Below are 22,471 nucleotides of genomic sequence, written 5' to 3' on the forward strand. Positions count from 1 at the left end.
ATCAGTCAGACCGACCTATGTTCCCGCCCCTACTGGACCCGGCTCCTCTGAGGTAGTTTGTATCAGGCCATAAGGTCTGAGGAGTTATTGAATAAAATTAGTGTGTCTTAGATGTGGAATAAAGAGTCTGTAATAGTGAGAACCTGAATTATACTTGAACCTGGATCGGATCTTGGTTCGGGGTCGAGTTAGTATATTTTAATAATAATTCTGTTGTTTATATTTTTGGTAATTGTGTTTAGTGACGACAACTCCTGACCCCAGGGTTGAGGCTGTCACACTTGGTGCATAATAGGCGATTTCAATGACCTGTTATATAATTCAGACAAGAAAGGTGTGCACAGTCATCCTATTGCTTTGATGGAAGGGTTTAGACAGGCAATGCATGATTGCGATTTATCGGAGTTGGATTTAAGTGGAGGTAGGTTTACTTGGGAGAAGAGCAGAGGTACTAAAGATTGGGTCCAATAAAAGTTGGACAGGGCGTTCGCTACAAGCAGTTGGTGGAGTAAGTTCCCTTTATGTAAGTTAAATTTACTTGTTGCCCCTGTTTCAGATCATAGTCTATCCAGTTGATTTTAATGGTTATTACCATCTCAAAGAAGGTGTTTCATTTTAGATTTGAGAATATGTGGCTTAAGGAACCCTTGTTTGTTAAGGAAATTACTGAATTTTGGAAGAATACCCCTGTTATGCATCTTATTCCGAAGTTAAAGGAAGTTTCAAGGTTTATGGGTAAATGGGGTAGAACGTTCTTTAATAAATTCAGGGAGAAACTGAAAGTGCAGAAGGAGGTGTTGGATAAACTTAAGGATAAAACAGATGAAAGAGAAGTGAGGGAGTTCATAATCGAGAAGGAAAGAATGAATGATTTATTGTTGCAGGAGGAAACCTATTGGAAACAAAGAGCTAAGCTCTTCTGGTTGAAAGAAGGTGACGAGAATACGCGTTTTTCTATGCGAGTACCTCTGCAAGGAAGAAAGCTAATCATATTCCTCATCTAGTTACTGACACAGGTTTACGAGTGGAAGATAACGAAGGTATGTGCAATGTAGTGGAAGAACATTTCAGAAACATATTTGCTAAGCCAGATTTCGTGAATAATATTGAAGTTGAAGCTAACCCCAGACTAGTAACTGAAGCACAGAATGAGAAACTGACTGAAGAAGTTACCTTTGAGGAGTTCACGGTAGCAGTTACGCAAATGCACCCTGACAAAGCGTCAGGGCCCGATGGGCTAAACCCTGCGTTCTATCAGAATTTCTGGAAAATTATGGGAAATGAAGTGTTCGAGTTTTATAAGAAGTGGCTTCGAGGTGATCCGTTCCCTGCAGATTTAAATAGCACCAATGTAGTTCTGATTCCGAAAAAGGATAATGCAACGACAATGAAAGAATTCAGACCTATTGCATTATGCAATGTGTTATACAAGATCATGGCTAAAGTTCTTGTTAATCGACTCAAGAAGGTTCTTCCTGGAGTTATTGCTGAAAATCAATCAACTTTTGTGGCTGGTAGGAATATTACAGACAATTTCTTGGTGGCTTTTGAAGTTATACATCACATGCGGAATAAAAAGAGAGGGCAAGATGGTGAGATTGCTTTGAAATTAGATGTAATTTCTATCTATAGACAGGAATTCCAATTCGGTAATAAGTTTGTATGTTAGTAAAGCATATGACAGAGTTGACTGGTCGTACTTGCATCAGAGAATGGTTGTTATGGGTTTTTGTGAGGGTTGGATTAAATGGATGATGAGATGTGTAACAACAGAGGTGTATGAATTTTGCTTCAATGGAATAACAGTGGGTCTGATTGTTCCAGGAAGGGGGCTTTGTCAGGGTGACCCCTATCCCCCTACTTGTTTTTGTTTTTTGAGAAGGGCTATCGAATGCTCTTGATAATGTTGTAGCTAGGGGAGAGATTCATGGATGTAGAATAAGTACTTCAGCTCCATAAATTACCCACTTATTGTTTGCATACGACAACTTCCTTTTCTTTAAAGCAGAGGTGGGTGAGGTTTTAAAAATCAAGTCTGTCTTAGAGGAGTATACTGTTAAATCGGGACAGTCTATTAACTTTTAGAAGTCTGGGATTTTTTATAGTTCGAACGTCAGAAGAGATAAGCAAGTTGAATTTTCGGACATATTGGGGGTGTCTAATGATATCTCTAGTAGCAATTACTTGGGTTTGCCTACGTTGATTGGGCGTTCGAAGAAAAGGGTGTTTGGCTTCTTAAAATAAAAAGTTAGTCAAAAATTGCAGGCATAGTGTGCAAAACCTATCTCGAGAGCGGGCAAAATAGTGCTTCTGAAAAATGCTGCACAATCTATCCCCAGTTATTGTATGACATGTTTTTTGTTACCAAGGTCGTTGTATCAGGAGATTGAGAGGCTGTTCAATGAGTATTGGTGGAAATCTGGCAATGGCCAGAGAAGGGGTGTTCACTGGCATTCGTGGGAGTCAATGAGTATGTCAAAGGGTAAAAGGGGTTTAGGCTTTCATAGTCTGTATGGTTTTAACGTTGCTTTACTGGGCAAACAACTGTGGCGATGTATGAGTTGCCCTAACCTTTTGGTTTCTAGAGTGTTAAAAGCTAGATATTTCCCTGATTCGAGTCTGTTAAATGCTGCTAAAAAAAGTAACTCGAGCACGGTTTGGGGGGGAATATGGCAGGTCAAAGAAGTGTTGAAGGGTGGCTACAGATGGGTGGTGGGGGATGGCAATGATATTATTGCTACTAAAGATCATTGGCTAAGAGATAAAACTAATTATTGTGTTGATGATTTTTATGGCTATACTGGAAGGTCTGAATGTGTCAAGTCGCTATTCATCCCAGGAACTAAAGAATGGGATGAGAGGAAAGTGAAGCAGTTGTTTACCATGGTTGATGCTAAAGCTATTCTGGCAACTAGGTGCCACAACATAAAGTTGAGGATAGAATAGTGTGTTCCAGCTCTAAGGATGGAATATATATGGTGAAAGCTGGGTACAATTTTTGGCATGGTTGAAACATTGACAGCTCTGCAATTCCTCAGTCGAATGGATGGTACAAGGTCTGGAACTTAGCACTCCCACACAAAGTCAAAATTTTTATCTGGAGATTTTGTCGTAATAATTTTCCTGTGAGAGTGAGGCTGAAAGGTAAAGGCCTCCCAGTCCCAATTATTTGTCCAATGTGTAATATTGAGATTGAGCATTTACGTCATGTGTTCTTTGAGTGTTCCTTTGCGATGAGCTGCTGGCAACATGTAAACTTGCTGTACGACACGAATGAGATGTATGAAGCTAATGTATGGCTTCTTCACAAACTGGAGACGGCATCTCGGAGTGAAATTATGCAGGTGTGCATTGTTTTATATGGAATCTGGTTCTGGAGAAATAAGGAAGTATGGGAGGGCAAGGTGGTTACAGGGAAGGTAGCTGTGGAATGTAGAAGCAAAATGATGCAAGATTGGAAGGAAGCCAGAGCAAGGGGGGTGACAGTGGAGTCAATTCAAAATCTCAAATAAGTTGCAATCTGAGGTAGTGGATGGCTCCAGCTGCTGGGGAATATAAGGTAAATGTAGATTCTTCGTGGTTTCAGGGGGCTGAATCTTTCTCCATAGGTATGGTAATGCGAAATCATCTTGGGAATTTTATTGAGGGTCGAACTGTAACCCTTTATCAAGCAGCAGATGCATTGGAAGCTGAAGTTTTAGGAATAAGAGAAGCTCTCTCGTGGGTGAAGAATATGGATGATCGAAAGGTGACGGTGGAATAAGACTCATTAGTAGCAGTCAATGCAATCAATGGTCGGAATCAGTTTCTGCAAGAGGTCGGCCACATAATTGATCATTGCAGAATGTTGCTCCAGTCGTTGCCAGGGGTTTGTGTCAAGTATGTTCGAAAGCAAGCTAATGAGGTAGCTCATGAATTAGCTCCTCCTACCCATTTGGTGGAGATATGTAATATTGGTGCTTCTTGAATGAATTATTCAGTTTGTTTCAAAAAAAAAAATTGTATCCCCGATATTATAAAAGAAAGATATGTCACAATTTATAAAATTAACTTTTTTTAATAATTGTTTATATATTTTCAATATATAAGCGTAAAAAGATAATTCATTTAACTACACTACCCTCACCATGAATCCTATAATTGTAAATAATATGAGGCACCAGAACCAATTTTAAGGAAAAATACTTGATTAATATCAAATTACTGAAATTCCAAAAGTTTTTTCTGAGCTGCTGAGTCCGATAGAGATCGGTCTTTGGGCGTGAATACATGGACCAAACGATACTTTTAGATGACAAGAATGTGAAGATTTTGGAAAGAAAAAGAACCAACATTAGTATTAATCAAATGAAAATTCAACCTTGTTTGACTATGTTGATAGCATAGATTATAAAATGGAAGAAACAGAGGGGACATGTGAATATGTATCTTATTCTTTAATATCTATTCTACTGTGTAAGATTTGTGCGAGATTTTGCTGGCACAACTTTGTGGGGGAGGATAATCATAAAATTCAAATCAAAACAACATAAACCAGCTGAGGAAGCTTACCCTTTGCTTGCTTGTTTTTCGCTGTCTCATCTGAATCTGATACATATCACCATTTACAACTATATTTCTTTGGTAGATTATATGCTTCTTTAGTGACTATATTGCTATATCTTTAAAGCTCGTGACTTGTATACGAACCCTGTAACTTATATATTCTTCTTGAATTATTCGGTGATGGATTGTTAAATTACCCGGTATATAATGGATTACATGACCTTGAACCTTTGCCAATAATATCAGAATTCCATCCAATCAAAAATGACCAACGCATAATTCTGAAATTCGTTAGCTCAGTTTATAGGAACCACGTTTTGAAGTGGTAACAGTTTTTATTCCGATATTTAGTAAGAAATTAAACAATTGAAATGCTTATATGAATATTGATGTTATTGTTTGCCCTTGTGCTTGGATTCACGTAAGATGAGCACGAGTATCCCCACTTTTGGACGGGTGTGTGACAGGAATATCTAGTTGGTCTGGCCTGTATTCGTGTCGGTGACGGTCTCTTTCCTATCATTACCGGTATTAACGGGGGCAATACATGGATTTGCAAAAATCAAATCATGTTTAATTTTTGTTGGTTAAAAGTTTCACAATCACGGTTGACTCCATATGATTTTGAAATCAATAAATTTGGACTACTGGTCACGTGAACTTTCACATTCATTCATTACTAAATATATTTCATTCTTTAATTATTTTAAAATAAATTTGGTATTCTTGTATTATATTTAAATTATATTGTCAATATAATATAATTCAACTATAATAAATTAAGTATTTTTTAAATTTAGTAAAAATATGTATCATTGAATAATAAAGTTATAATTTAAATATAATTATTATGGGTAAAAAACTAAGTTATAATTATTACGATATTTAATGCAAGGTTCGAGTGCTCAAGGCCTTTAATGGTTGTGCGTGTGTTTCTTAATTTTAAATCTGCATTCACAAGATTACTACGTATCTCTATAAGTTTAGGGAATCAAGCCAAAAACGTAGTTCTGAATAATGAGATAAGACCACTTATATAGATGTTGGATATCCACGAATTGAATTAGGGTTAAGAGACTCCATCTTTGAATGGATATTGGAGTCCTAAGATTTAGAAAGCAAATTCTTGTTGGCTTAAATGCCTTGGGGGCTACTATTAGCAGAATTATATCATTTACTGGATACCTTTAATGAGATGTTAATTGACCCTATTTATTAGTTACGAAACTAATAAATAATCAGGGTTTCGGGCCTTATTAATTGAGTTTTATTATTGGACATTATTAGGTTTAATTAATAAATATTTATGATGTCTCTAGGCTTATTTTTGGCCCATATCATTTGCCCCCCAACTTTTACGAAACCGAGTAAAGATTTCGTAAAAGTTAAGTTTGTACCTTTTTTTATTATCGTTTTTATCGTAAAGTGTGGAGCGACCTACACATTTACAACGACTCCCACTTTAGGACTCATCCTTGTGGGCTTCACAATTTTTTCAATTTTTCGGGAATTTTTTAGTACCTTCTGGTACTTTAACTAGTTTTTTTAATAATTTATCAAAAATATTATATCTAAAAAACAATTTTAAACATTACTCCCTGATTTTCCTGAATTTTTGGGATTTTCCCCTTATTTTTCCCCTATTTTTGGATATTTTCAACAATTTCTCCATTTTTAGCCTATATTCTGATTATTTAAATAATCAGAAAATAGGCTGCATGGCTTGATACTTCCTAGACGTGGGTAATCTCCGCCTAGGAGACATGGTTTGAACCACGCCTAGAAATTATGTTTCCTAAACGTGATTTTGTTGTGTATATGTTGTGTACTTGATGATTACATGAACAAAACACCTTGGTAGATTTTACTTAGTGAAATTATGTAGCACTCGACAGATAAGGTTTATAGTCCCGACGGATGACTCAATATAGTCCCGACGGATGATGACTTATTATCCATCGAGTGAGTAGCTTATGTAACAATAAGTCTGTAGCACATTTCTGCATACACATTGTTTAGAATCTGTAGTAGTACTTAAGTCATAATGACTTTAGTTAGATATGCAGAATAGGTTGATTAATTATACATAGATGATGTCTTGTAATTCTGCAAAAGTGAAATAAAGTCAGGTGCCTGATTGATACCCGACGGATGAACAAACAATGAATTCGACAGATGATCAACAACCCGACGGATGATCAATATCTCGACGGATGATCATGAACCCGACGGATAAAGAATTCAAATATCTGTTGACAGTGACAACACAGTCACATGCATTGAAAGGCATAGGTCATAGCCTATTTGTTTATTCGAGGATTTAACTCAACTCAAATAAGAATGTAACAAGTAAATAGTGGATCTACCGTCAGAGAGATCACACAAAGTAACATCTATCAAAGGATTCAGAAACAATGTTCATCTACAGACTTGAGGAATTACTTCACTGGAAGAAGTTCAAGAAATTGATCAAGCCTCAGTGATACAAATCAAGATTGTGGATTTAATCAAGTGACAGAGATCTCGTCAGGGTATCAGATAATCACAAAGATTTAATCTGAAGAAAATCAAGTATCAAAGTCAAGACATGAAGAAACGTCATGGAAGTTAGTCACTCATGAACCAGACAGTACATCGAGTGTCAACATTGAAGTGGTGGAATTGATTCATAATTCTCAGTGATTTTCAGAAGATTTTCAGAAGAATGGTTGCTGCTCAAGATTAGTATTAATTCTCTATTAATTAATTAAGTCATATAATTTAATTAAGAAATAAATTGTATCTGCAAAGATTAATTTATTGATTAATTTAATTAATTGATTAATTAATTCTGAATTAATATTAAAAAATTTCAGAATTTTAAATGGATTAAAATATGTTTTAAATCAGCAAGGCAATTGAAAATGAACTAGCATGACAATCTGGATTGTCATACCGATTGTCATGCCAGGTCAATTCAATTGTCTCACCGAAAGTTCTATCAGGGAGGAGAATTGTCTTGCCAGTTCAATGGGATTGTCTTGCTAGTTCAACTGATAGTCATACCGATTCTCATGCTAGCTCAACTGATAGTCATATCGATTGTCATGCCAATTCAAAGATTGTCTTGCCAGTTTATTTCAGTTCTGTTGATTATATTTAAAAAGACAAATGAAGCTGAACAAAAAAAATAGAACATTACAACTGAAGTCAACCAACCGAGAACAAAAAGAAAAGAAGCAGACAACATTACATTTCATCTGCAAACTTCAAGATCACAATTTCTAGTTTTAAAGTTAAATCCAAACAACTAGAAATCATTCTCTTGTTCTTGTGTAACTATCTAGCGGATCAAAATCCCTAGAACTTAATCTCAAATTGTGTTAAGCATTTGAATCTTTTTATTGCAAAAATAGAAAAAGTTCATGTCGAATTTATTCTAGATTTGTGATAATTAATTTGAGATTAATCCCTTGTAATCGATACCATTATTGTAACACCTTTCAAGTTTAATAATATTTTTATTTAACTTGAATTTTGTTTCAATTTTTTATTCCGCACTAAATTCGATTATTCGATATTGTTTGTATTCAATCCCCCTTCTACAAACACATTGGGACCTAACAATTGGTATCAGAGCCTTCTGATTAACGAACAAATCAAGATCCTAGACTTTTGTGATTTTTCGACTCCTTGAATTTTTATTTATTCAAAAATTCATAATGACTTCACAAAAAGTTGGAACCGTTAAAATTTCACTATTTGATAAAGAAAATTATGTCATGTGGAAGAAGAAGATGCTTTTGTTTTTACAAGTTGCAAATCCCAAATATCTGTACTTGTTAAAGAAGGGTCCAAAAACTCTGATGGTTATTGAACCATAGGTGATAGAAAATGATGTTGTGATTACCAAATCTAGAACCTATGCAAAAGAGCCTGAAGATTTTACTCCTGCTGAAAAGGAAGAAGCCTCATTGGATGCCAGCCTTCAATTAACTTTAATTGATTCCCTTGATCCCTTGATGAACAGACATGTGATGAACTATAAAAATTCCAAACACATGTGGGAAACTATTGAGGTGATTAATGAAGGCACAGAGGAAGTTAGGAAGAACAAGTTAGAGATCCTAACCTCTGAGTATGAACATTTTAAATCCAATCCAGGAGAAGGAATTACTGAAGTGTTTGAGAGGTACAATGCGTTGATCAATAACCTGAACATAAATGATAAATATTATTCAATCAGGGAGGTCAATAAAAAGTTCCTTTTAACACTGCCAACTCATCTTGAACATAGAATCATTGCCATAAGAGAAGCTAGAGATCTGAGTGAGATTTCTTTGGATAGACTTTATGGTGTGTTAAAAACCTATGAGTTAGAGCAGATTCAGTAGAAGGAAGTCTATGGGAAAGATAGAGTGGTCAGCACATCTACTGCTCTTGTAGCTGAAGGTCAACAACAATAACAATCTCAACAGTCGGAGAGAATGGTACAGTTTTCCAAGGCTGAGGAAAATGTGATAGTAGCAGAATATGATCCTCCTACTACAAATCAATCTAGTGATGATTTTTATTCCTTGGAAGAGCTGGAGCAATTGGAAGATGAGTCAATGGCCCAAATTGTCAAGAGATTCTCCAATGTCAGATTCAAGAGAAATCCCAAGTTCAAGTACAAGTTCAACTACAACAAATTCCAGACAGGTGGATCTTCATCCTCTAACACCAGTAGTGGTGGATATAAAATAGGGATGGTTGATCGGAGCACCATTAGATGCTATAACTGCAATGAGTTGGGACACTTTGCCACGGAATGCAGGAAGCCAAAGCAAGTAAGGAAGAACTCTTATGATTCAAATCAGAAGAGTAACTCTGAAAGGGCTTACCTGGAAAAGGGAAGAAGCTGGGATGATACTGATAGTGAAGATAAAGAAGATGAGAATCTTGCTCTTATGGCTATTGATGGAAAAGCTTCATCGTCAAGAAAAGAGGTAAAATTTACTGATGCTGAATTAGTTTATCATCTAGGAGGTTCCTTAGATTGTGCTCATCGTGATAATGAACTGTTAAGTCAGCAGATCAAAGACCTTGAGAAAGAGGTCAATGAATTAAGACTTGTGCACATTAATCAAGAAAAGTTAAAAGAACAAGTATTTTTCTAGAGAATAGAGTTGACTGTTATAGACAACTCGAAACTATTCTCAAAGACAAGATCACCGGTCTTGAGACTAAGGTTAGAGCCTACTTCAATTCTTGTTCGAAGGCTAAAGAGTTCTACGGTAAGCAAGCTGTTAATCAAATATCTGGAATAGGTTATGATTACAATACTGATATTGGAGAATTAGGCATAAACTCCCCTCCTCATGTCTGTGCTAAAGGTAGGGAAGTACCACATGTGCTTAAGGGTGTTGATGAACCCCTCTATAAAAGATCAATTGCTGAACCATTTGATACGACCTCCTCTATTATTCAAGATTAAATGCGTGTTGAAGATCTTGCTACTGAGAAGGTTGTTTCCAAGTCAAGTGTGTCGAAAGTTCCAGTCAAAGTTGTGAAAATAACTGAGACTAACTCAGACACACATGAGTTGGATAACAAAAATGCCATGTCTACCATGCATATTTTGCCCGTTGTTAATCTCTCTCATAAAGCATGTGGTGTTTCTAATTGTATGTCTTGTGCTTTTAATCTGATGTATGCTTATTTTAATGGTAAGCATGTTTCTAGTGATAAGACTACTCCTCGTCAGCATATGAATAATAAGAAGCATGATAGGTCTAAGTCTGCTAGTCCTTCTAAGGCTAGAAAGGAGACATTTGTGCCTAAGCCTAAATAGAAATTTGATCTGGCTGTTTACAAGGTCAAATGTTCAGTCATTGAGAAAGTTGAGACCATTAAAGTTAAGAATGTTGTTTTGCCTGACAAAGGTCAATTCTACAAGTATGTCGGGCCCAACCAAGTTTGGGTTCCGAAGAAGGTCTAATCCATTTGAAGTGCAGGGCAGTAAACAGGTGGAACCGGTAGTGTGGATTCTTGACAGTGGATCGTCAAAGACATATGACCGGAGATAGAGCCCTGCTATCAAATGTGGTTGAGAAAGCTGGCCCACTGGTTACCTTTGGAGATAACAGCAAAGGTTTATCTGAGGGATATGGCTGTTTGCAAGCTGTAAATGTTATCATTGTAAATTTGTATATTGTGCTAGGTTATTATCAGGAAGCAGTATCTAACATATAGCACCAGTGACGAGACTTGAGAATATTACGACATATCAGGCACCTGATGCACATTACACTTGGAATTGTACTCTAGTAAGATGTGTACAAGTGTACTCCTGGTTGGTGAGTCAAAAGAGGAAGTCAATGCACCACAGTTCATGCACTTTGCAGTTACAGATCTATTGGACTATGCAATCTCTTCTTCACAATCTCACTTCAGGTTGGTATGAACTAGTGTACTACTCAAGCAATCGTCAAGGACATGATATGGCACTCTAACTGAAGGTATAGTTTAATATGAACTACTAGAGTCGTCATATTATTAACTCTCTTATCACCAGGCACAAACATATTGTTTTATATGTGCAGTGAGTTTTAGGAGAAAATCAAACTTCTTTCTACATTAGTGATTTCTTATTTCATTAAAATCTTTTGAAATCACTAGTGTACATCATTTCTTTCAAAAGATTAAATGTATAATTTTCATTCCTTAAAGATCTTAAGTATATTTTATCTCTATATTGCCATATATTCTGTGATACAGGTTCAGTCTCCAATGGTTTTCTTTCATTGACAATCATGAGGTTGAAAATCCATAACATCTATCCCAGACCGTAAAGACAAACATGAAAACAGAACCAACCAACACTCTCTTACCACTAAAATGAAGTATGAGTGAGCGTGAGGGAGATAGTGCCTTAGTGCACCACATAAGGAAAGTTCTGAAGTTAACCCAGCTGCTCTATCTCCTACATAGATGAGTAGTATTTAAACCGAGACAACTGCTAGCCCCCATACATCTTGTCAAAAAGATGTAATGGCTGAAAAGGCACAAAAACAGTTACTAGATTCATTCTCTCAACAGGGTGCGTCTATTGAAATTTGCCTATCTGCCAGGGTATCCGTTGTAGTGTCACCACCTCAAACATAAACAATTCTTGATGCACAAGGAAAGGTTACACACACAAAGGATGAGTTGACGGAAACAAGAGTTTCGACCATTTTAAGGTCAGATTGGATTGTTCAAGGTTCTTTAATGGACCAATTGTGTAACGCCCTCCAGACCCGGGGTATAAGTATGGGGGTTACTAGCTAATCACCAAACCTGTATAATTTGATTAACAATTAATAAAGAAATGAAATTAAACCCCTTTAACACTAACCAGGATCTTTTTAGGTTGAAGTATGAAAACAAGAACCACTAACTACTTTTATTACAAACCAACATTCAAAGTCTCACAAACTCTCTTTATTACAAACCATTGTCTAATTCATTTTAAGCTAAGTTCAACTTTTATTCAAACACACACACCTACTATCTATCAACACTCCACCTGCTCGGGCAACTCAAAGCTTTCTTCCTGGATTGGGACCAACATCTTGGGTATAAGAGGATCCCGAGGCTTGACTCGCTTCTTTACCACTCGAGTCCTGATTGGTTTCATATTCCTTCTTAACTGAAAACAATAAGGTGAATAACAACAAAAGGGGTGAGCCAAAAGTTGCTCAACAAGTCCACAAACATATAAACAGTGTTAAAGCATTTTAAATGAATCCGCCATCTCAGGTATATCTGCCAAGATATAACCTTACGAGAATAGAAAGAAGGCCATTACTGGCGAGTACAAATAAACTAAACTGGACACAAGTTCGCATCTATATTCTGCTGATTAGTCAGAATATAATGCAGATCCATATCTCAGTATATAGATCCAATCGGGTACCCAGGCACTACGGCCCACGTCAAGGCATCAGTCATCCTGGTCCTCAGGATTAAGACACACTCAATCCCAAAATATCCTTATCCAGTCCATCGCTTAGCAACCGGGACAATCGGTATGCTTTGATATATTCCAAACACTAGAATATATCAATCTCCATGTGTTACCAACAGAATATGAATCAAGAATCCAAAGAAACGGAGAAATCAAGAATTGAAATGAAATATGAACAATGGAATAGGGATTGCATATTAGTGATCAAAAACAATAATCAAGAGAATGTAAATGTAATAAATATTTGAATCAATATCACTATTCCGAAAGTAGAATAGAGGAAAAACTTGCCTTCTGCGCGACTTACTGCAATTGAATCACTTATGTCTATCACCTTGGACTATTACCGACTCAACTGGCCTGGCTGGCTTAGCTTCTGTTGGCAAAACAAACTGGTTAAGTCACGTCGTACTTTATTTGCATCTTGAATCGACTTCAAACTGATCCTAATATCTACCCATGCGCTTATGACTGACTCATGTATTACATATTAGCAAGTAAGACTCGATTAACCACGTAATACACATAAGCACATAAGCACATAATCATTTTTATGGTTAAAATAATTTTTAAAACTAAAATCGACTCGCTGATTGCTCAACTGATCGTTATCTGACTCGTTTCCCATTTTTCCGGAATTTTTCGGACTCGTCTCGGCACGTAACTTGACTGATAATCAAACAAGTCACAAAATCAACTAACTTCTAAAAAAACTAAGCTTTGATATTATTTTTAATGAAAAGGATTCATTTTTCTGAGTTAACAGACTTTCGTTTCACGCAAACGGACTAACGGTTGAATTATTATTAATTAAATACTGATAATTCCATTTATTAATCATTATAAATAATTATTACTAATTTTTAAAACCCAAAAATAATTTTTAAATCATTATTTAAGAAAATCAGAATTAAAAATAATTTTTCTATAATTTTTGAAATTAAAATGAATTTATTATGATTTACTGAAAATTATTTGATTAATTATCAAAATAATTAATCACTTTTAAGTAATTAATAAGTAATAAATAAATAATAAATAATTAAGAAAATAATTCAATCTGATTTTTAGAAAATAATTCAGAATTATTTATAATATAAATTAATTAATTAAATAATTAATTAATCAATATACAAAATAAATAAAACTGATTTTTAAAATTAATAAAAATAAAAAGTAAAAAAAATAATTTCCAGAAACATATGTCAGAAAACAGACATCTGACAAGGTGGATCAAAACCGGGTTCTGGAAATGGGTCAATCGGGTTGGATTCCGGGTCTGTGAAGAACACCACCGGAATCTAGGTTTAAACCCAGAATCCGGCGACTTCACCGGACTCCGGCGAGTCCAATTCCTGGCCAAACGGACACCGTTTGGTTCCGTTTTTGATCCCAAAACATCCCAAACTACTTCCCCAATCTGTTTCAGGCCAAAATCGACCAGAAACATCCCTGGATATCATTCTCCGATCAAAATCATCAAGAACTCCGGCCAAAAATCCAAATCACTCATTTGTACATAACATCAAACGTTATATAGTGCAAAATGAAGCTAAGAACATATACAATCAAAGCCCTAACATTACAAGAACCAAATATTCACAGAAATCATCGAGTTGTGTTTTGAAAATTCGACCTAAACCCTAGTAATCGTGAATCATTATCCAAGCATCGTTTGTTCAATTAAACACCATGAATCGACTGTAAATCATCTAACAAAGCTATATCAATCATCAAAACATCACAATAACCCCAGAATCAAAAAGCCCTAATTCGAACATAAACCCTAGAAATCAAAAATCAAAAACGATGCAATAAAACGTGAAATTGATGCAAGAAACAGAAAGAACGGATCAAAACCTTCGATTTGAGTACTTGAATCACACGATTTGATGCTGTAATCAGTGAGAAATCACGACTTGATTCTTCGACCCGAACCTGTTCTTCCCGACCCGATTTCAGAGAATTTTTGGTAATTTTGCAGATTTTAATGATTAATTATAATTAATTAAATAAAAATTAGGCTATTTATAGTAGTAAAAATAATACTCCTAATTAAAATTAAGGGGCTAATTATACATTAAATAAAAATATTGGGCCCTAATTTTTATAATTTTTTAGTATTAAAATTTAATTTATAAATATTTTATATATGCAATATATATGCCAAAAATTCCCAAAAATTATGAATAATGCAAAAATGCAAAGAAATAATATAAATGAAAGTCCTATAATTTTATAAAAATAAAAATGTGATTTTTGTGGGGTTTTTGACACCCAATGGGGCCCGGAAAAATCGTTTTTTCGCAAAACGAGAAAATTTATAAATTATCTAGATGTTCAGAACAAGGTGATTGTAAAAGCCATTTGATGAAAAATAAGGCCCATTATTTATTTGAAATACTGGCTTTAAAATCATCGTTTGGGTCATAAAATGTTTGAAATAAAGCCTATAAATGCATAATAAAATATCTGAAAAATACCTTAAAATACAGAAATGACATGGAATACACGTATCACGTAACAGTTAGGGTTTATCAGATAATCAAACATAAATGACACATTAATTCATATATTTTATTATAATCATGATATAATATAAACGTAAAGTTCCCAGTCGTTACATCCTCCCCCCCTTAAAAGGATTCTGTCCTCAGAATCTTCTATGAAAACAAATGAGGGTATTTCTCTAATATTTCACTTTCGAGTTCCCAGGTTGATTCTTCAACCATAGGATTTCTCCACAACACTCGCACTAAATATACAGACTTATTTCTCAACACTTTCTCTCGCCGATCTAAAATTCTTACCGGCTGTTCTATAAAAGACAAATCAGGTTGGATTTCTATCGGCTCATACTCGATTACATGCCTAGAATCAAGATTATATCGTTTAAGCATGGACACGTGAAGCACATTATGAATATGCTGCATATGAGGCGGTAAAGCTAATTCATTTTCCCACCTTCTTCAAAATTTCAAACGGTCCAACGTAACGTGGTTTCAATTTACCCTTATTACTAAATCTGGTTAATCCTTTCCATGGCGATATTTTGAGTAGTACGTTTTCTCCTTCCTGATAGTTTATATCTTTCTTGGCTTGATCTGCATATTTGCGTTGCCTGTTTTGCGCTACATCGAGTCGTTTTCGAATGAGTTCAATCTTTTTCTTTCATCTGTTGAATTAGTTCTGGACCCAAAATTTTGCATTCTCCAACTTCATCCCAATATACTGGTGATCTGTATTTTCTCCCGTACAATGCTTCATACGGTGGCATTCTAATGCTGGCGTGATAACTGTTATTATAAGAAAATTCCACTAGGGGTAGATGTTCATCCCAACTGCCTTCAAAATCGATCGCACAAACTCGTAGCATATCTTCAATCGTTTGGATAGTTCTTTCACTTTGCCCGTCGGTTTGCGGATGATAAGCGGTACTCATGTTCAATTTAGTTCCAAGACATTCTTGAAATTGTCTCCAAAATCTTGAGTTGAAACGAGGATCTCGATCAGACACGATAGATACTAGAACTCCATGTCGCATCACAATTTCTTTGAGATATATGTGCACTAGCTTGTCGAGTGAAAATCTTTCATTGATTGGTAGAAAATTTGCCGACTTCGTGAGTCTGTCAATGATTACCCATATCGCATCATGATTTGCCTTTGTCCTTGGTAGTCCTACCACAAAATCCATCGCTAGATGTTCCCATTTCCATTCTGGAATGTCTAATGGTTGCAATAATCCACTCGGATGTTGATGTTCCGCTTTAACTCGCTGGCATGTGTAGCACTTACTTATCCATTCAGCTATTTCCTTCTTCATGTTCGGCCACCAGAAGTTTTCTTTCAGATCACGATACATTTTTGTACTTCCTGGATGAATGGAATACTTCGAATTGTGCGCATCTCGCATTATTTCTTCTTTTAATTCTACTACGTTAGGGATCCAGATTCTCGACGCAAAGCGTAAAATTCCTTCATTATCTTTCTGAGTTGTGATTTCTTCTCCCGTCAGGTCGTCATCTTGACTCATCACTTCATTTTGACAGCAGCGAATCTTTTCTAACAATTCCGGTTGGAAAGTCATAGTGTAGATAGCTTCTGCAGATTTATTGGGAATACGAATCTCAATTTCCAATTTGTCGAATTCCTTGATTAAGTCTTCACACGAAGTTAACCGATTCAATCTTTCTTTCCTGCTCAGCGCATCTGCTACAACATTTGCTTTCCCTGGATGATAACTAATCGTGACTTCGTAATCCTTTATCAATTCCAGCCATCGACGTTGTCGCATGTTCAGCTCCTTTTGCGTAAAGATATACTTTAGACTTTTATGATCTGTGTAAATTTCACATTTTTCACCGTAGAGATAATGTCTCCAAAGCTTCAACGCAAATACGATCGCTGCCAATTCCAGATCATGAGTGGGATATTTTTGTTCGTGAGGTTTAAGTTGTCTCGAAGCATATGCAATGACGTTACCGTGCTGTATCAGTACACATTCTAACCCGCGATATGAAGCGTCGCTGAAAATGACAAAATTTCCTAGCTCGTCTGGCAATACAAGTACTGGTGCGGTTACTAACCGATTTTTCAGCTCTTGAAAACTTTCTTCACACTTATCACTCTATTCAAACTTTTCACTTTTTCGAGTTAACTTGGTCAGCGGCGTTGCTATTTTCGCAAAATCTTTGACAAACCTTCGATAATATCCTGCCAATCCCAAGAAACTTCGAACTTCTGTCGGCGTCCTTGGTCTTTCCTAATTTAACACAGCTTCAATCTTCGCTGGATCGACTTGGATGCCTTCTCTACTGATAATATGCCCTAGAAATTGTACTTCTCTTAACCAGAATTCACATTTCGAAAATTTTGCGTATAGTTGCTCTTTCCTCAGAATTTCCAAAGTTATTCTCAAGTGTTCTACATGCTCTTCTTCTGACTTGGAGTAAATCAAGATGTCATCAATGAATACAATCACGAATTTATCCAAATATTTCTTGAATACTCTGTTCATCAAATCCATGAATGTTGCTGGCGCGTTTGTCATACCGAATGCCATTACCAAAAACTCGTAATGCCCATATCTTGTACGAAACGCAGTCTTTGGAATATCTTCAGCTTTAATCTTCAATTGATGATAGCCTGATCGCAAATCTATCTTTGAAAACCATGCTGCTCCTTTTAGCTGATCGAACAAATCGTCGATTCTCGGTAAGGGATACTTGTTCTTGATAGTGAGTTTATTCAATTCCCTATAGTCAATGTATAATCGCATGTTGCCGTCCTTCTTCTTCACAAATAACACCGGTGCACCCCATGGGGATACACTAGGTCGTATGATGCCTCGGTCTAGAAGATCTTGTAGTTGCGTTGACAATTCCTTTATTTCGACTAGAGCCATCCGATATGGAGCTTTCGAAACTGGTTCTGTACCTGGTGCTAGATCAATTGTGAACTCAATTTCTCGATCTGGTGGTAACCCTGGAAGCTCGTCTGGAAAGACGTCTAGAAACTCGCACACAATTGGAATGTCTTCTATTCTAGGACTTCCTCTTTCGGTATCTAACACGTAAGCTATGTATGCCTCACATCCTTATCGAAGCAATCGTTTAGTCTGCATCACAGTAAGAAATTTCTTCTGCTGTTTTTTGCCTTTGAATATTACTGTTGCATTCTCCGCAGTTCGCAATTTGACTCTCTTATTCGCGCAATCTATCTGAGCGTTATGACATGCTAACCAATCTATTCCCAAGATAATATCAAATTCTCCTAGCTTAAAAGGAATTAAATCTACCGAAAAGTGATGTCCGGGTATTTCTATATCACACGCAGGACATACTCGATCTACCGGAACTTGGTCGTCATTCGCTAATTTTATAATTAACGTTTCGCCCAACCATTCGATTTCACAATGTAACTTACCAAGAAATTCTTCAGAAACAAATGAACGAGTAGCTCCAGAATCAATTAATACTTTTGAAATTACAGAATTCACCAAAAGTGTACCTGCAATAACACTCGGACTCTGCACCGCTTCTTTCATGGTCATGTTAAAAGTTCTTGCTTTGGGTTGATTAGGCGGCGGCGGAGGTAATGCTAACATTCTAGGAACACTGGCTGCCATAGCTAATCCTTTGCAATTTCTGGCGATATGCCCTTTCTTTCTACACTGGAAACAAGTCATCTCTGCTGTTCTACCTGTTGGACATTCGTTAGAATAATTCCCTTTCTGCTTACACCGATAACACGTTACATCCCTTTTGATACATACACCAGTATGCTTTCGATTACATGTCTTGCAGTACGGCACTGGAACTCTGACCATTCCCTGTTGACTGGAGGTTTGGAAACGATTACCTGCCTTCTATGAACCTTGTCCTATCCTTTTAAAATTCAAATTTGCCCGGGCTTGAAATCCCGGCTTTCTGCTGGAGCGATCTGGGAAACTTCCCTGTCCCTTGTCTTGCTGAGATCTTTCACTTTCCCCTTCTATAATCAAAGCTTTCTGAACTACGGCGGTATACGTCGTTAATTCGAAAACTGCAACTTGGCAATGAATCCATGGTCGTAATCCTTCTTGAAACCTTTGAACTAGTTTTTCTTCAGTGTCAACCTGTTCTGGAACAAACCTAGCCAACTCAGTAAATTTGGCTTCATATTCTGCCACGGACATATTTCCCTGCTTCATATCTAGAAACTTAATCTGCATTTGATTCTTCACATAGCGAGGAAAATGCTTTTCTAAAAACAACTCTTTAAACCTATCCCATGCAATAACTTCTTCACCCTCTAAGGCCTTTTTAGATTCCCACCAATAATTCGCCTCTCCTTTCAACAAGTAACTAGCAAAATCAGTCTTCTGGTCCTCACCTACCTTCACTAGTACAAACGCTTTCTCTACTTCTTTTAACCAGGTGGTAGCTTTAATAGGATCAGTAGTCCCTTCAAACTCTGGAGGTTTAATTGACTGAAACTGCTTAAAAGTAACAACAGGTAATATTGGTGGTAATTGAAGCTCAGGATGAGGTGGCTGTTGTAACATTTGTTGTTGTATCTGCTGTTGCTGATGTTGCATCTGCTGCTGCATCATTACCATCTGTTGTTGCATCAGATGGAACATTTGGTTCATGGTCTCATTAGTCTGATTTTCAGAATTGCTGTTAGAGGTCTCAGCCCTAGTCTTTCTTTTTGGTGCCATCTTCTTCTGATAATAAAACAGGTGATATTTATTTAACAGTTTAATAAACAATCGACAATATGTATGGAAAATAATTTATCCTGTATTCATAACATGGTTTATTTAAAGAAAACAGTTGCTGAGTGTACAGACTGGAAATGTAAACAGTTAAATTAAATAATTGTTTTTTTATTTTTATTTTTTTAACAGGAATTATAATATGAAAAACTGTAAAGTGAAAGTAAATGCTATAAAACTGTAAAGACTGAAATTTAAATAAAAAAAAATTTAAAAAAGTTCATCTTATATATATGTGACACCAGCTTCAGGTGTAAATGCTTGATACAAAAAGTCTCGGGCTACTAGTCATCACTACGGCTACAAGTCACACTATCGCTACAAGTTAAACTACTACTACAAGTTAAACTACTGATACACACATACACACTACTCACTAGGTTATACTATGCTGCCTCTATATACACATGCACTCTGGAGTCACCGTCTCAAACCCTCTCAGAACCCAGGCGGAATACGCCTAAGCTCCTCTCTAAGTGCCTGGACCAAAGTCTGTGCCAAGCGAAAAACCCTGTAGAACTCTGCAAAAGAAGGAGGTCCATCATGAGTCAAATCATCCAGCTCCCAAATAGCACTCATCAATACTGACTGTAATCGCTGTCTCATATAATAATCCGGCTGTAGGGCCGCTAACGGTCCTCTGTCCCTCTGATCAAACAGATGCATAATCTCCCGACAATGTGCCCGCCAATACTCCACATCATTCCTCATAACTCTATACTCATGGTATGGTACCATATGCGGCTGAGCAACCTGACCTACTGACTCCTGAGAAGGAACCCTCGGAATACCTGCACCCTGCTGGGGTAAACCTAACTGTAGATCCATATCATGCTCTCCCATCCCCTCTACTGGAATCATCTGAACTATGTCCGGCTCTGGGGCATGCACTGGTATAGGAGGTAACAATGGTGGTGGTGGTAACTCCTGCTCAATACCTAGTATAAACTGGTGCTCAATAGGTAAAGGAACCATCGGCTCGAAGAACTCAAATGGATCAAACATCTCTATGGGATCATGCACTATCCCCTGTACTGGTGGTACCGGCTCCTGTGACAATGGTGGTGGAGGTGGTAGAGGAGAAAACATATGCTCAGATACTGGAGGTATGGCTGGTGCTACTGGCCCAGTGACTGTCCTCTCGGATGATGCAGAATAACCAGAAGATGCCATCTGATATTATACCAAAGAAAAGAAAAGGTCATTAACAATCCTAAGATTATTTCCCTATTCTAATCTGACCTAAATCCTAACACTATTCATCCTAATTTGACTATCCCTATCTTATGTGAACTCCTTATCCTATCTTAATCCTAATGTTCTTGTTTTCAGGGACCAAACCTACAGCTCTGATGCCAAACCTGTAACGCCCTCCAGATCCGGGGTATAAGTCTGGGGGTTACTAGCTAATCACCAAACCTGTACAATTTGATTAATAATTAATAAAGAAATGAAATTAAACCCCTTTAACACTAACCAGGATCTTTTTAGGTTGAAGTATGAAAACAAGAACCACTAACTACTTTTATTACAAACCAACATTCAAAGTCTCACAAACTCTCTTTATTACAAACCATTGTCTAATTCATTTTAAGCTAAGTTCAACTTTTATTCAAACACACACACCTACTATCTATCAACACTCCACCTGCTCGGGCAACTCAAAGCTTTCTTCCTAGATTGGGACCAACACCTTGGGTATAAGAGGATCCCGAGGCTTGACTCGCTTCTTTACCACTCGAGTCCTGATTGGTTTCATATTCCTTCTTAACTGAAAATAATAAGGTGAATAACAACAAAAGGGGTGAGCCAAAAGTTGCTCAACAAGTCCACAAACATATAAACAGTATTAAAGCATTTTAAATGAATCCGCCATCCCAGGTATATCTGCCAAGATATAACCTCACGAGAATAGAAAGAAGGCCATTACTGGCGAGTACAAATAAACTAAACTGGACACAAGTTCGCATCTATATTCTGCTGATTAGTTTGAATATAATGCAGATCCATATCTCAGTATATAGATCCAGTCGGGTACCCAGGCATTACGGCCCACGTCGAGGCACCAGTCATCCTGGTCCTCAGGATTAGGACACACTCAATCCCAAAATATCCTTATCCAGTCCATCGCCTAGCAACCGGGACAATCAGTATGCTTTGATATATTCCAAACACTAGAATATATCAATCTCCATGTGCTACCAACAGAATATGAATCAAGAATCCAAAGAAACGGAGAAATCAAGAATTGAAATGAAATATGAACAAAGGAATAAGGATTGTATATTAGTGATCAAAAACAATAATCAAGAGAATGTAAATGTGATAAATATTTGAATCAATATCACTATTCCGAAAGTAGAATAGAGGAAAAACTTGCCTTCTGCGCGACTTACTGCAATTGAATCACTTATGTCTATCACCTTGGACTATTACCGACTCAACTGGCCTGGCTGGCTTAGCTTCTGTTGGCAAAACAGACTGGTTAAGTCACGTCGTACTTTATTTGTATCTTGAATCAACTTCAAACTGATCCTAATATCTACCCATGCGCTTATGACTGACTCATGTATTACATATAAGCAAGTAAGACTCGATTAACCACATAATACACATAAGCACATAATCATTTTTATGGTTAAAATAATTTTTAAAACTAAAATTGACTCGCTGATCGCTCAACTGATCGTTATCTG

General features: G+C 36.6%; 1 protein-coding gene across 1 annotated transcript; it reads left to right on the forward strand.

Annotated features, from left to right (window-relative positions):
• Positions 1-3,532: 3,532 nt before the first annotated feature.
• On the forward strand, positions 3,533-3,967 carry LOC141660365 (uncharacterized). Its single transcript, XM_074467346.1, has 2 exons — positions 3,533-3,748; positions 3,857-3,967. Exons 1-2 carry the CDS (start codon positions 3,533-3,535, stop codon positions 3,965-3,967), a joined length of 327 nt encoding a protein of 108 aa, XP_074323447.1.
• The last annotated feature ends 18,504 nt before the right edge of the window (positions 3,968-22,471 follow it).

Source organism: Apium graveolens, chromosome 5, assembly GCF_009905375.1.
Source record: "Apium graveolens cultivar Ventura chromosome 5, ASM990537v1, whole genome shotgun sequence".
NCBI classification, from domain to species: domain Eukaryota; kingdom Viridiplantae; phylum Streptophyta; class Magnoliopsida; order Apiales; family Apiaceae; genus Apium; species Apium graveolens.

What these genes read in the sequence shown, in the direction of transcription:
- LOC141660365 (XM_074467346.1), top strand. Translation starts at nt 3,533, where the DNA reads ATGGCTCCAGCTGCTGGGGAATATAAGGTAAATGTAGATTCTTCGTGG. An exon ending in AGAATATGGATGATCGAAAG is followed by an intron (nt 3,749 to 3,856) that starts GTGACGGTGGAA and finishes ATGTTGCTCCAG; the next exon opens with TCGTTGCCAGGGGTTTGTGT.